The following is a 15554-nucleotide window of genomic DNA, read 5'->3' as shown; positions in this document are numbered from 1 at the left end:
GAAACACTTAAGGAGTTAGGTTGTCACCAGTACCATGGCTGATAGTCTTCAGCACACATTGTGGAGAAGTGGTGTGCCACCTCAAGTGAAGGCTATTATAGAATCTCAAACAGATATGGCTTTGCACACAGTTGTTGAATTGGCTGATAAATTATTTGATGCAATAACACCCACACAGATAAGTGCAGTGATGGTATCATGCAACAGTTTGTTGATGCCCATGGTTATATGTATTTATTATGATGTTCTGGTAGCCAGGGTTGATTTTTTGACGAAACAGATTGGTGAACTGTTGACTTGTCAGGATCATGGCAAGGACATTGGCCATAACCAAGAGAGATTGAGAAGTAGCTCGTCAACTACCTCCTTGATGCCTGGGACAAATCAAACCTGTGTCTGTCAGTACCACAAAAGATTTGGTACACAAATCTACTATGTCCTACACCCATCATCTGCCACTGGACATAGGTGTGGCATCTGATTGCTGGGATCAATGTCTGTTCATAAGCAACTGCAAGTTGAGATGGAAATATCTGGTGGGCACTGGGCCAGACTATTGCATATTTCAATGCACAAAGTTATGTAGAAAGTGATCACCAACCACCCTCTGCCTCACTGCAACTAATAATCCTACTATACCATTGTTTGGTAATTGTAGATCAAGCTAGATCTTGGATTAGGGCTTGACGTGGTGTGGGATTTGACAATTGTGGACATATCAGAACCCATAAGAGGGGCATATTTTCCAGTCTGTTCCAAATGTTGCCAGACTTGGTGAACACTTGGCCAGTTAATGGATAACCAGATTAACCACCTCAGGTTTCCGATGAAATGTAGTAACACATGCAGACAAGGTCACATTCGTAAAAGCTACAAGAGGCGAGTACACAGACTACTGAAATTCCCAGCCCTGAAATGAACAGCTGGAGCACTGTGAGGGGAGCATCACAACACTATGCATTATTTTAAAACTACCAATGGCCCACCGATATCCTGCTGACCCTGACATTTGGCCCAAGACTGTCTGGCCACAGCAAAAGCTTGGTTCGACAGCATAATTACGGAAGGCGTTATCCACCCATCAAGTAGTCCTTTGTCATCCCCACTTGACTTAACGCCTAGAAATGGTTCAAATGGCTCTGAGCACTATGGGACTTAACATCTGTGGTCATCAGTCCCTTAGAACTTAGGACTACTTAAATCTAACTAACCTAAGGACATCACACACATCCATGCCCGAGGCAGGATTCAAACCTGCAACCGTAGCGGTCACGCGGCTCCAGACTGAAGCGCCTAGAACTGCACAGCCACACCGGCTGGCAACGCCTAGAAGCAGCATGGAATCCAGGTGGGGATTATTGAGCTCTCAATGTCAGAATTGTGCTGGATTGGTATCCTATACCCATACTATGAGACTATTAATTAGTGTTAAGTAGTATGATCATATTCCGTGTCCTAGATTGTGCCAAGGCTACCCTCAGACTCCAGTGGCCGAGACAGATGTACTGAAGATAGCCACAATTACTCCATTTGGTTTATTCAAGAGTTGTTTCATGACATCTGGCCTCTGAAACACTGTCCAAACCCAACAAAGGATAATGAATTTGGCATTATAAGGTTTCACCTTCTGCGTTTCATACCTGAATGAGATTCTGGTTTTCTCAGCCTTACCAGAACAATACCAGCAGCATCTAACTGAGGTGTTTAAATGTTTAGAACAGTACACTGTAATTTTAAATACTGCAAATTGCATTTTCAGTTAGACACATGTTAACTTCCTGGATAAGATATCATTGTCAGGTTCCCTACATTTACCTGAGAAAATTGAAGCCATCTTGCAAATCCCACAACCAAGAACTTATAAGGAACTGTGTCATTTTCTTGGTGTGCTTAATTTCTATTGCCGGCACCTGCCATGTATCGCCAAGTTGACGAACCATTAATGGCAGTGCTCACTGTTTCAAAGAGCAAAGGTAACTCACCAGTTTTGTGGGTGGATGATATGATCTTTGCTTTTGAGGCAACCAAGAAGAGCATAGTGGAAGCTACATTGCTTGCATTCACCAAGCCAAATGCTCCCTTAGCGATAGTGGTCAATGTGAGCCAGACAGCAATTGGTGGTGCACTAAAACAACTGTATGATAGGCCTTGGTAGCTTCCAGTTTTCTTCTCCTGCAAGCTGTCACAGACACACTAGAAATGGAGCACTTGTGACAGAGAGCTTCTGGTATCGATGAGGCCTTCAAATACTTCTGACCACAAAGGGAAGCCAGGGAATTTATTATTTATACTGACCTCTGCCTTTTACATTTGCTTTTTGCCAAAACAGTATCAATTACTCACCTCAGCAGTGCAATCAACTGGTATATGAGGTGTGTGAGAAAGGTAATGAGACTGATTTTTTATCTACCAAAGCTTTCATTTGTTTCAAAAAACATTTCTCCCTTTAAAGTAGTTCCCTTTGGCCGTTATACACTTGTGGAGTCATTGTTTCCAGTCTTGGAACAGTACTTCAACTTGTTGGGCTTATAATGTGTCAGTCATATTCTTTTGAACGTTCTACAGAGTCCCAAACTGATGACTTTTTAAGACATTTTTCAATATTGGCAAAAGAAAAAAGCCACAAGTACTGAGAGCAGATGAATAGGGCGGGGGGTGTTGTTCAACAACAGAAATGCCTTTTGAGGCCAAAAATTATGTGATGGAAGGACCATTTAACATGGGACATTGTCATTATGCAGCATCAATTTGTGTGCAGTATCTGCTCCCAGTCAAGTCATCATTTTCCTCAGCCTCTCAAGGACATCTTTGTAAAATATTTGGTTGAAAGTTTGTCCTGGAGGAACAAGTTCTATGTGCACGATACCCCTACTGTCAAAAAAGCAAATCAGCATTGTTTTGGTCTTTGATTTGCTCATTTGAGCTTTTTTCATTTGATGAAATGTCTCAGTGTGCCACTCCTCTCTTTGCCACTTTGTCTTAGGATCATACTCAAAAACCCAGGATTAATCACCTATGATCACCTGACTGAACTATTTGTGGTCATTGGCAATCCTCTCTTGAAGATCAACATACACATCTCTTTGATTGTCCTTCTGCTCAGTTGCAAGGTTTTTCGGCACCATTTTGGCACAAATCTTTTGCATGTGCAAATCTTCAGTCAAAATTTGATACACAATGAAAGGGATTGAATTTAACAGGTCACCTATCATTGTTATTGTTAACCGTCAGTCTGATCTCACAAGAGCAGGCACACATTTGATGTTTACATTGGTTTTTGAAGTTGAAGGTCTCCCTGAGTGTGTTCTTGGCCTTCCAAAAATGACTTCTGCCAGTGAAAAACTTGTGCCCTTGGTAAAGAATGTTCCCCGTTGAACTGTTTCAACTTTTCAAGTGTCATACTCATGGGTCTCCCAATCTTAACACAAAACTTGATGGCATAACATTGCTCTAAATCCTGATGTTCCATTTTCATAGCACACAACAAAAACACAGTTTCACTGACGGCACTCTCACAAATCACATAATGGCAGTATAGAGCTGAAATGCAGATTAAGCATCTGGAAGGGATGAACATGCTGGTCTACACAAGTAGAACAACGCAGTGTTGTCAATCTCATTACTTTACTCATACACCACATACATATTCCAGTTCAGCATGGATGTGACACATATTTCTGGGATCGACAATATAGTCACCAATTGTCTTTCTCAGTTCAGCAGCATCTCATGTTCGACTGATCTAGCTCAACTTGCCAAAGCATAACAGACTGATCAAGAGTCAAGAACCCTACTCAAAGATATATCATAAACATGAACCTCCAATTAGTCAATGTGCGTGGAGCCAAAATAAAGTTATATTGTGACAAGGAAAATGGTAAACCTTGACCTTTCCTGCCTGCCACATTCCAAAGAGGAGCACTGAACAGCCTACATAATCTGTGTCAGCCTGGAGTTAGACCAATAACTCACCTAATCTCACATATTTGTTTGGCCAGGCATTTAGGTGCATCAAATGTCAGTAGCACAAGGTCAACCAAAATTTGCTTCCACCAGTGGGAGATTTTCTGGATATGTCTGGTCACTTAATGCATGTCCATATTTAAGTTGTAGGCTCTTTACATCCATCAAATAGGCAACAGTACTTACAGGGAATGATTGTATCGACTCACCTGCTGGAAAGAAGCAGCACCAATAGATAACATCTGGGCAGAGGCTTTATATTCCACCTTCATTTCTATTTGGATATCGCATTTTGGCTGTCTTCTACATGACATGGGGGACAGCATACACCAATATTAGTCTGAACTGTTGACCCATCTTACAAAATTATGTGGCACAGTACACCATAAGACTACAAGCTACCACCCAACCACTAACAGGATGATAGAATGCTGGCATCATTCTCTGAAGGCAGCCATGATGTGCCACAGGACAAAGTGGACCACCATCCTGCCAATGGTTTTACTCAGCCTGAGGAGTACCCACAAACCAGATTTAGACTCTTTAGCAGTCAAGTTGGTTTACAGTGAATCATTATGCCTACCAGGAGCATTTGTGGATGCATATTCCCTACAACCACCCACCCAAGACAGTTGTGACTATTTCTCACATTCATCCCCAGCATGCATCAAGACATGGCATGGCTTCCAGCTATGTACATCAGGTCCTAGACAAGTGTATGCACTTCATGCTGTGTACTGAATGTGTTTGAGCAGTACTACAACCACTATATATGAGCCCAAACAAGGTCATATGACAGGAAGCACACACTATCAACATGCTTGTTAACAACAAGCCCACTACCATCTTCCTTGATTGAGTGAAGCCAGCATATGCGTTTTGAGAAGAGCCAACTACTATCGTATCATGATGCTGGTCTACACCAGCACCAGCAGCAACAACAGCACCGGCACCTTTCCCGGCTAGTGCAGACAGACCTCCAGTATGTACAACAAGATCAGGTTGATATGTCCACTTTCCAGCATGCTTCTGGGATAATGCTCTACTTCCCCTGAAGAAGCTGATGTAGCAGCCAATATCACCACTTCTTGGTGTAGTACAGTATTGTGTGGCATCGCAAATGCTTATTTGTATCAAGCTAACAAATATTTACATGCTAGCCATCAGAGGTGCTGTGTTTTACAATTATGTTGTGCTTATTCTTTGGCTGAATGTTGAACATTCCTTCTGATAAATAGTTACTTAGTTACAGGCTTAAGTTTAGTTAGTGCTTTTAGGGACAATGCTACTGTAAGGTGGAATTTCTCGCTGTTGTATTCTCCACTGACAAGCTCTTCTTTCCGCTATGTAATGAAAAAGTTTGATTGTTGCCATACAGGAGTGTCACATTTCATACACCAGGTACTTTGATCACAACACACACAGTAACTGATTGGATGGGTTCTTATTCATGACTAATCTAATATAATCATTCTCTAATGTATCTTTCTTAGTTTTACAACTGGGCACATAGTGATTTCCATTCTGTGGCTAAACTACTTTAATATTTTGTATTTGGAATGGACATTTACATAAGGTTACTGGATTGTATTATGCATGAATACATTTTTCAATACATGATGAACATAATCTGAACTATATGTGTAACGATGAGATGATGCTTCTATGACTGAAACTGATTTACACCACACAAACCATGTTAAAAAACCCAGATCTTAACTTTTAATGTTTCCATGTTGATGACAGTAGTGCAGGTGACATTGTAAGTGTAGCCACCACGGAGAGTGGCTGGTGGAACTCTTAGTATGGGACCATCAGCAGGAGGTACATCCACAGAGTTACCATTCATGTCTTGCACCAGCCAATGATACTGGAAGAATGAAAATCAAAAGCAAAACTTCAATGTCTAGATATAAATATTATCTATTTCAGTTATGCACCATATCACTAAAAATAAAAAATAAAAATTAATGTCAATTACCTCCATAAGTTTTAAAATTGTTTTATTATAGTAATAATGAAATGAGGTAAAGAAAGTTAATAAAAAGTTTCTATTTATGACAAACCATAGATTGTATTATGTTATACTGATGAGATACATAATTCACAACTTCAGGCATTTCATAAATGAGCTTCAAATGAATGACATTAGGTAAAAATAATTCAACTACATAATAAAGTTCTGTTTTAAAGGAAAATAAAAGATAAAAAGATGTGGCATAACAGTAAAAAAAAATTTTGTCAGTTAATACCAGTAGCAATATTTCACACACAGAGTATGGTCATGTTCCATGCAAAATGAAACATACTATTTGAACGAGGGCTTGCAGGCTGTGACTTGTTTAGTTTATTCTTAATTTTATTACTGTATACAAGTTCTGTTGATTCATGGATCAATGATTTTGCCTTGGATTTTAAACATAGTAGCATTGGTGACACCAACATTTACTGGTGTTACACAACACACAAATATAGTACTTGATCAAACAATCCTTAAATATAACAATATGAAAAGGATAGTTGCTACTCACCAAATAGTGGAAATGCTGAGTACAGATAGGCACAATAAAAAGACTATCAGAAAGTGAGCTTTCACTCAACAAGGCCTTTGTCAAAAATAGACAACGTACACACATACATTCACACAAACACAACTCACACACACATGACAACAGTCTCTGGCAGTTGAAGCCAGACTGTGAGCAGCAGTGCATGACTGGAGAGGCAACTGGGTGGTGGGAGTAGGGAGGAACCTGGGGTGGGGAGAGGGAGGGATAGCTGGGTAGGGGTGGAGGATGGTAAAGCGCTGCTAGAGGAGCATACAGGGATGAGGTGGAGAGAAAGTAGGGCAGTGAGATGCAGTTGGGTGGTAGTGGGAAAGGAGAGAAGTAAAAAGACTGAGGATGCATAGGTTGAACAGAAGGTTGTGCAGTGCCAGAATGGGAACAGGGAAGGGACTAGATGGGTAAGGGCAATGACTAATGAAGTTTGAGGCCAGGAGGGTTAGGGGAACATAGGATATATTCCAGACAGAGTTCCCACCTGTGCATTTCAGAAAAGCTCGTGTTGGTGCTAAGGATCCAGATGATATAGGCTGTGAAGTAATCATTGAAATGAAGAATGTCATGTTGGGTGGCATGCTCAGCAATAGAGTTGTCAAGCTGTTTCCTGGCCACTCTTGGTAAGTGGACATTCATGTCTGTTCTTGTCATGCCCACATAGAATGCAGCATGGTGGTTGCAGATCAGCTTGTAGATCATATCACTGGTTCCACAAGTAGCCCTGCTTTTGACGGGATAGGTGATCCACTCCCATTGTCCTCAAATCACTCCCTGTTAGCTTCCCAGAATTTCTTAACCTCAAACCTTGGTTCACCATTATTCCTCAAATCCCTCAACATGCAAACTAACCTTACATCCACAGAAAGAGCTGCAATCTGCCACCTAAAAACTGATCCTGACCTAATAATCCTACCTGCTGACAAATGCTCCACCATTGTTGTTTTGAACCACAAGGAATACCTGGCAGAAGGACTCTGCCAGCTGTCACATTCATATCCTTACAAACCCTGCCACAGTAACCTCATTCCAGAAATCCAGCAGGATCTCCATTCTCTCCTTAAATCTTTAAGCTCATCCCAGAACCTCTCCTCAGCCCCACTACTCCCTGCACTCCTACCTTCTACATGCTTTCTAAAGTCTAAAAACCAAACCACCCAGGACACCCCATTGTGACTGGTTACTGTGCCCCCACTGAGAGAATCTCTGCTCTCGTAGACCAACACCTTCAGCCTATTGCTTGTAACCTACCCTCCTATATAAAATGTACCAAGAATTTCCTCCACTGACTCTCCTCAGTTCCTGTTTCTTTACCACATGGTGCTCTGCTCGTCACTGTTTATACCATCTCCTTTGACATTAACATCCCTAAAGCCCATGGCCTTATCACTATTGAACACTACCTTTCCCAACACCTGAGCGATTCCAAACCAACAACCTCCTTCCTAGTTGCCATGACCAACTGTGTCCTCACCCACAATTACTACTTCTCTAAAGGCATTACCTACAAACAAGTATGGGATATGGCTATGGACACCTGTATGGAACCATCATATGCCAACCTATTCATGGACCATCTACAGCAATCCTTCCTAAACACCCAGAATCTCAAACCCTTCAGCTGATTCAGATTCACTGATGCCATCTTCGTGATCTGGATCAAAGGTGAGGACACCCTATCCACATTCCTCCAGAACCTCAACAACATCTCCTGTTCACACCTTCCTCGATGCTGACATCCACCTCAGTACCTCTGTCCATATCAAACCTACCAACCACCAGCAATACCTCCACTTCAATAGCTGCCATCCATTCCATACCAAGTCCCTTCCATACAGCCTACCCACCCATGGCCATCACATCTGCAGTGGCAAGCACTCCCTCTCGAAATATACTGAGGGTCCTTCTGAGGCCCTCACAGACCATAATTACCCACCTAATCTTGTACAGAAACAGATCTCCCATGCCTTAGCTTTCCAGTCACCCACCACCACTCAGTGTCCCACTATCTGGCCAAAGAGGAGCATTCCCCTCATGACTCAGTAGCACACAAGACTGGAACAAATGAATTACATTCTCCACCAGGGTCTCAACTGCTTCATGTTGTGCCCTGAAATGAGAAATGCCCTACCTACTATCCTTCCTGCTTCTCCCACAGTGGTATACTGCCTCCCACCAAATGTACACAATATCCTTGTCCATCCCTAAACAACCCCTGTTCCAAACCCCTTGACTCATGAGTCATATCCCTGTGATGGACCTACATGCGAAACATGTCCCATACATCCTCCCACCACCACCTCTTCCAGTTTGGTCACAAACATCATCTATCCCTACCTGTGAAACTAGACATGTGATCTACAAGCTAAACTGCAACCACTGTGCTGCATTCTACCTGGACATGACAACCAACAAGCTGTCTCTCTGCATGAATGGCCACCAACAAAATGTGAGCAAGGAACAGCTGGACCACTCAGCTGCTTAGTGTGCCACCCAACACAATGTTCTTCATTTCAATGACTGCTTCACAGCCTATGTCATCTGGATCCTTCCCACCAACAGCAGCTTTTCTGAATTGCACAGGCCGGAACTCTGCCTGCAATATATCCTATGTTCCTGTAACTTCCTGGCCTCAACCTTCATTAGTCATTGTCCTTATCCATCTAGCCCCTTCCCTGTTCCCATTCCAGCATTACACAGCTCTCTATTCCACCAAAACACCCTCAGTCTTTTTACTTCTCTCCTTTTCTGTTCCCCCCTGACCTCTATCTAACCACCAAACTGCACCTAGCTGCCCTACTCTCTCTCCACCTCGTCCCTGTATGATCCCCAACCAGCACTTTACCATCCCCATCCCTATCCAGCTATCCCCCCCCCCCCTCGCCTTCCTGCCCCAAACTGTGGTCATGTGTCTGTGAGTTGTGTTTGTGTTTGTGTTTGTGTGTGTGTGTGTGTGTGTGTGTGTGTGTGTGTGTGTGTGCGTGTGTGTGTGTGTGTGTGTGTGTGTGTGTGTTTTTGACAAAGGCCTTGTTGTCTGAAAGTTCACTTTCGGCGAGTCTGTTTGTTGTGCCTGTTAGCAACTCTCCATCGCCACTATATAGTGAGCAGCAACTATCCTTTTCATATTGTTACATTCCATTCTGTATTTTCCACTGCTTGATTTAATCATTAAATATACTTTTATATTGCAAACAAGGTATCAGTACAGTTGGATTCAAAAACTCATCAATCAATATAACAATGGATTTAAAAATTACATACATAATTACTACATTATAATTACCATATCACAATAATACTTATATTTACACTTTTTTTGGGTTGGGGGTTGGATGAGTCTTTTTCTAATAATGATGTATATTATAAGTTTGCATTTGCCAACTTATTAACAGAGAAGGAAGACTGCCCTCAGGTGGGGGGAGAAAAGAAGCAGCTTAACAGCCTCTCTGTTTCTTTAGCTCTTAAGCTCTGTGGGAATTAAATAGAAAATTTTGGCACCAGCATATTTAAACAATCTTTGCATCAATGAAAGACTTTTTAATTCATAGTAGATGTAAATCTAGGTATAGACTCATGCATGTTGACATACACAAGGTTCTTTAGAACAAACCATACAAGAGAAAACATTTTGAGGAACAACAGCAAGTATTTCTGGATCAACCATTTTTCATGGCATAATCATCATTCTCTTTATGATCACATTTTGAAACTTTTAGCATTAGTGTATTTAAAACCTCCTTGCAACATGAAATATTGTAATTCATAATAGATTTAAATCTTTCATATGAAGATGGGCATGCAGACATTTTTACATTGCTTCAAAAGAGTGTAGAGTTCTCTAGAACAAACCTCAATAGAAAATATATTGGGGAGTAGCAGCAAATATTATTTGATCATACTGTTTTCATGGTATATACTTCATCTCCCTATAGCTTTGTTTAACATGCTGACTGTCATGGCCGGAAAGAGCAAACTGCACATGCAACATCTGCAAGTATTCTTGTAGTACAGAGCAGCACGTTCTGCTCAGATGGCAGTAATGAGATAACTCATTGTCAACAATCTGCTGTCAGCTTGCATATTTGCAAGTATATTTATAATGTAGCGAATATGTTTCTTGTATTACATTAATAGCCATTCTATTCTTATTTTTAGATGGTTCACTGATGATGATAGTTAGCTGTGGTTAATTTTCCTCATAAAATGATTAGTATTAAGTGGAAGCTGAGTGATGTAGAATTTGAATAGCTAGGCAACATTAACAAATGAGAATGGGACAAGTTAGTGGGCTAATTCTCAGGTGGTAAGTATCTATGAACCACCTTCAAATGAGCATTCTACTGAGGAATCAGACAGTGATTACAGAGAACAAAATGAAGTAGGTGATCAGACTGGTCCAATACCAGGGCACTACATGTAACAGTGATACATGTAGTGAAATTGCTTAAGATTGATCAGTAGTTTTGTTCTGTGAGAAAGTACAGTTGAAATTGTGACTTGAATTGAATTATCAGTTGAAATATTTTGTCATCAACACATTTGGTGCTACCCCCAATCCCTCTCACTTCTGAAGAATTTGTTACATTATTAGTTGAACAAATTAATATATCCAAAAGCCAGAATACAAAAGAAGTAGATGAGGAGATTGAGGAGCCACTTGAAGTATATGGTTACAGATATAACTGAAATGGAAGTTTTTCTGTTGGCTAACAAATAAACAGCTGAGGAAGAGGTTAGTGAAGTGTTTTGTATGGAATGTTGGCCTGTATGGTGCCAAAGCATAAACACTGTGGTGGAGGGAGGAGAAATGCTTAGAGGCTTTTGAGATGTGGATCTAGAGAAAAGTGGAAGGTGCAAGATGGACACGAATAACAAGAAAGGAATAACATTGTTTCACAAACAAATACACTTAAAAGACATTCATGTATAGCTTTCAGCCACAGATTTCATCAGTAAAATAGAGAAAACACACACACACACACACACACACACACACACACACACACACACACAAGCAAGCACAGTTCACACACATACGGCCACCAACTCGAGCAGCATCTCGGGCCAGAATGTAACATAATGTAGGATGCAAGCAGCTATCTGGAGAGGGTGGGGAAGGAGAAGGGAAGGGACAATGGTGTATGGGTGGGGAGAGAGAAAAATGCTGTCTGGTGGAGTGTGCAGGGACTAGACTGCCAACAGGTACAGTGTCAGGAGGTTGTGGGACAGGGAGATGGGAGAAAAAAAGGCAAAAAAGGAGAGGAGCGAGGAATGATCAGCAGATGCATTAGCAGAAGACTGCAAATAAACAGGATGGAAGATGATGAGAATGAGGCCAGGATAATTACAGGAAAGGAGAATGTGTTGTAAGGATAACTCCCATCTGCACAGTTCACAAAAGCTGGTGGTAAGGGAAGAATTCATATGTACTGAGATGTGAAGCAGCCAGTGGAATCAAGTGTGTTATGTTCAGCTGCTTGTTATGCCACAGGGTATTCCACACAGCTCTTGGCCAAAGTTTGGTGGTGACCATTCATCCTCATGGACAGCAGGTTGGTAGTCATACCAACATAAAAAGCTGTGCAATGATTGCAACAGAACTGGTAAATGACATGGGTGCTTTCACAGGTGGCCTGATCCCTGATAGGGTAAGACAAACCTGTGGCACTAGTGGAATAGGAAGTGCTGGGTGGGTAGTTGGTTGGTTTTGGGGAAGGAGACCAGACAGCGAGGTCATCGGTCTCATCAGATTAGGGAAGAATGGTGAAGGAAGTCGGCTGTGCCCTTTGAAAGGAACCATCCCGGCATTTGCCTGGAGCGATTTAGGGAAATCACAGAAAACCTAAATCAGGATGGCCGGACGCAGGATTGAACCGTCGTCCTCCCGAATGCGAGTCCAGCGTCTAACCACTGCGCCACCTTGCTCGGTATGCTGGGTGGGTGGATTGAGCAGGTTCTGCACCTGGGTCTTCCACACGAATGACACTTGTGCAAGGAGCTAGGATTGGGAGTGGTATAGCGATGGACTAGGATGTTGTGGAGATTGGGCGGGCGATGAATCACCACTTTTGAGGGGGTGGGAAGTATCTCAGGTATGGTGGCACTTCATTTCAGACCACAATGATAGGTGATCAAAGCCCTGGCAAAGGATGTGGTTCAGTTGCACCAGTCCAATTCTTCGTGGCTGGTTCTCACAGGTGGTGGGAGGATTGGGGTGTAAGGGAAAACTGCACAGAAGATCTGTTTGTGGAGTTGGTCTGGGGGATGGTGCCTGTCTGTGAAGGGCTCAGTGAGGCCCTCAACGTACTGAGCAAGGGAGATTTTGTCAATGCAGATATGCTGTACCTGGTTGGCCAGGCTGTATGGGAGGGATTTTTTGGTGTGAAAGGGATGACAGCTGTCGAAATGCAGATACTGTTGCTGATTGGTGGGTTTAATGTGCACAGAGGTGCACATGGAGCCATCAGAGAGGAGGAGGTCAGCATCTAGGAAGGTAGCACGCTGTGTTGAGGAGGACCACATGAAGCAGATGGGAGAGAAGGTGTCGAGGTTGTGAAGGAACGAAGATGGGTGCCTTGGCCCTGAGTCGAGACCATGAAGATATCATCAATGAACCCGAACCAGACTAGGGGTTTGATGTTTTGGGAGGCTAGGAAGGTCTCCTCTAGATGGCCCATAAAAAGATTGGCATAAGAGAGTAAGTAGCAATCTGCCTTTTCCTACATTGTTGATATTCCTATCTTGACTTTCCCCTGTTTGATTGTTTTGCAAAGGGCGAATGAAAAAAGACAAACACCAGAAAGAATTAAGAAGATGGAAAGAAATTGGCTTGGACACTGAATGACAAGAGATTGTATAATAATGGATTCACTAGAAGAACTGGTGACTGTAAGGAGGACCTGAGGTAGGAGAAGTTGCAGTCAACTGACAACATCAAGATAAATGTGTCACACACAGCTATAAAAAGGATGACAAAAAGTTCGGAGGATTGGATACTACTGAACTTGCAGAGATAGACCTATCCAATAGAAGAAAACATCATCATCATCATCTGGGACTGTGGTCCATAGGATGATGTTGTATTCTATTAATACAACATTACTGGAGTACAAGTCCTTTTACACTATCATATTCTGGCAATCTGTAATAAGCAGCAATATACACACATCAAAAAACGTTTTGCATCACCCCAGTTCATAGAACTCCTTAAGATAGACATTGACTGTGGGTATTGTATCACAGACACAGTCCCTTTGACTGCTCAGAGGTATCACTAAACCTGCCCAAAGATGTAAACAACCATGCATGAGCAGTGCCTATTAGGCAGAGGGACTCCGACAGCCGATCACTTCCAGTCATTCCACCAGGAAGGAGGTACATGGCTCATGTTGTCTGTAGTTCAACCATACCTTGATGGTTAATACTGTGGTTCAATCATGTCCAGATTGTTACTTTGCGCCAGGAAGTGCTCTCAACGAGGGAAGTGTCCAGGTGTCTCAGAGTAAACCAAAGTGATGTTGTTCGGACAAGGAGGAGATACACTGAAAGAGGAACTGTCGATGACATGCCTGCTCAGGCCGCCCAAGGGCTACTTCTGCAATGGATGACCACTGCCTATGGATTATGGCTCAGAGAACCCCTGACATCAACGCCACCATGTTGAATAATGCTTTTCATGCAGCCACAGGATGTCATGTTACGACTCGAACTGTGTGCAATGGCCGTTTCCACCCAAACCCACATGATCGTGCGGGCTCGTTTTTTATTTTTTTACGACAAACTGAATCTCTTGTCTTGCTTCCAACTGACCTGCAATGATCGTGCAAGTTGTGTGCTATGCGTTTCTCATGTTTATGTTGCCATTCGGCGCCAACAGATTGCAGCACATGTTGTTTAAATTGATCGAGAAGTGAGCATTATGCCGGCGCCTGGTTAGTAGCTCATAATTAAGTTAAATTGAATTGTTTCGGTGATTTGCTGGATCTGGTTTTTCGTAATAGTGTGTATAACGTTGTGATATTGATAATTATTAGTAACTTCATATCTTTGCACAGTAATTGTGCGTTAAATTTGTACTAGCCCGATTGTGCAGGTTAGGTGTTGACTGTGTAACTTCATCCTCCAGTGGGTGTTGTTGATTGTGTCATTGGCCTCCCTATATTACTGCTTTTCATACAGTTTTGAATGGGAAAGTTTTTATGCAGATTCCTGTTATTGTATGCAGGTTTATCAGACAGTCAAATCCATTCTCTATTAGAGGATTCGGATTTGAGTGGCATTTCGTCAGATGAAGACGATGAGTTTGTTCCTTCTCCTTCAAATATTCAGCAGGCAGACAACTCGTCTGATGCTGATTTGAGTGCTGAAGAAGTTCCTGAAGTTCCTGAAGAGCGCAGGAGTTCACACAGTGTCACAGAAGGTGTCAGACCAATGCTTTTTTGGAGATTTTGTTCAGAAGTTTCATCCACCAAACATTAATTACAGCGCTGTTGAGGTCAGTGACAAAGAGGTGCGATCTGAGTTACCTATTTCGTGTATCATTCCCCTTTTCTTACTAAAATATCTTCATTTTAATTCTAGAGTCCTTCACCAATTGGAACTCCTGCTGAATATTTATGTGAATATTTCAGTGAAAAGTTTTTTGAAGAGGCAGCGAAATATACAAATATGTATAGTGTTGCAAAGACAGGGAAATCCCTAGGGACTACAGCTCATGAACTGAAGGTGTTTTTGGGATAAATTTAATGATAGGGTGCATAAGGTATCCTAGGCTACCCATGTACTGGAAGAAATCTATTTCTTTATCAGCTATTAGTGACACTGTGTCTAGAGACCGGTTCCTTGCACTCAGGAATAATGTGCATTTTGTTGATACTATAAAACCACCTGAAGAGTCTAAAACTAATAGACTGTGGAAAGTTCAGCCAGTGATCGACACAGTAAGAAGAAGATGTCACAGTTTGCCTTGTAGCTTTAACTACTACAGTATTGATGAGCAAATGATACCTTTTACTGGGCGTTGCAAACTGAAGC

General features: G+C 42.0%; 1 protein-coding gene across 1 annotated transcript in view; it reads right to left on the bottom strand.

Moving 5' to 3' along the window:
- The window catches only part of LOC126195617 (uncharacterized), a 444247-nt gene that overhangs the window by 254362 nt on the left and 174331 nt on the right, over positions 1-15554 (bottom strand). The window contains exon 13 of the mRNA XM_049934243.1: positions 5684-5833. Coding sequence (XP_049790200.1) covers positions 5684-5833 — 150 coding nt within the window. The remainder of the gene's footprint in view (positions 1-5683; positions 5834-15554) is intronic.

Source organism: Schistocerca nitens, chromosome 7 (assembly GCF_023898315.1).
Source record: "Schistocerca nitens isolate TAMUIC-IGC-003100 chromosome 7, iqSchNite1.1, whole genome shotgun sequence".
NCBI lineage: Eukaryota > Metazoa > Arthropoda > Insecta > Orthoptera > Acrididae > Schistocerca > Schistocerca nitens.
Note: the sequence above shows the minus strand (reverse complement) of the source record. Positions and strands in the feature narration are given on the sequence as shown.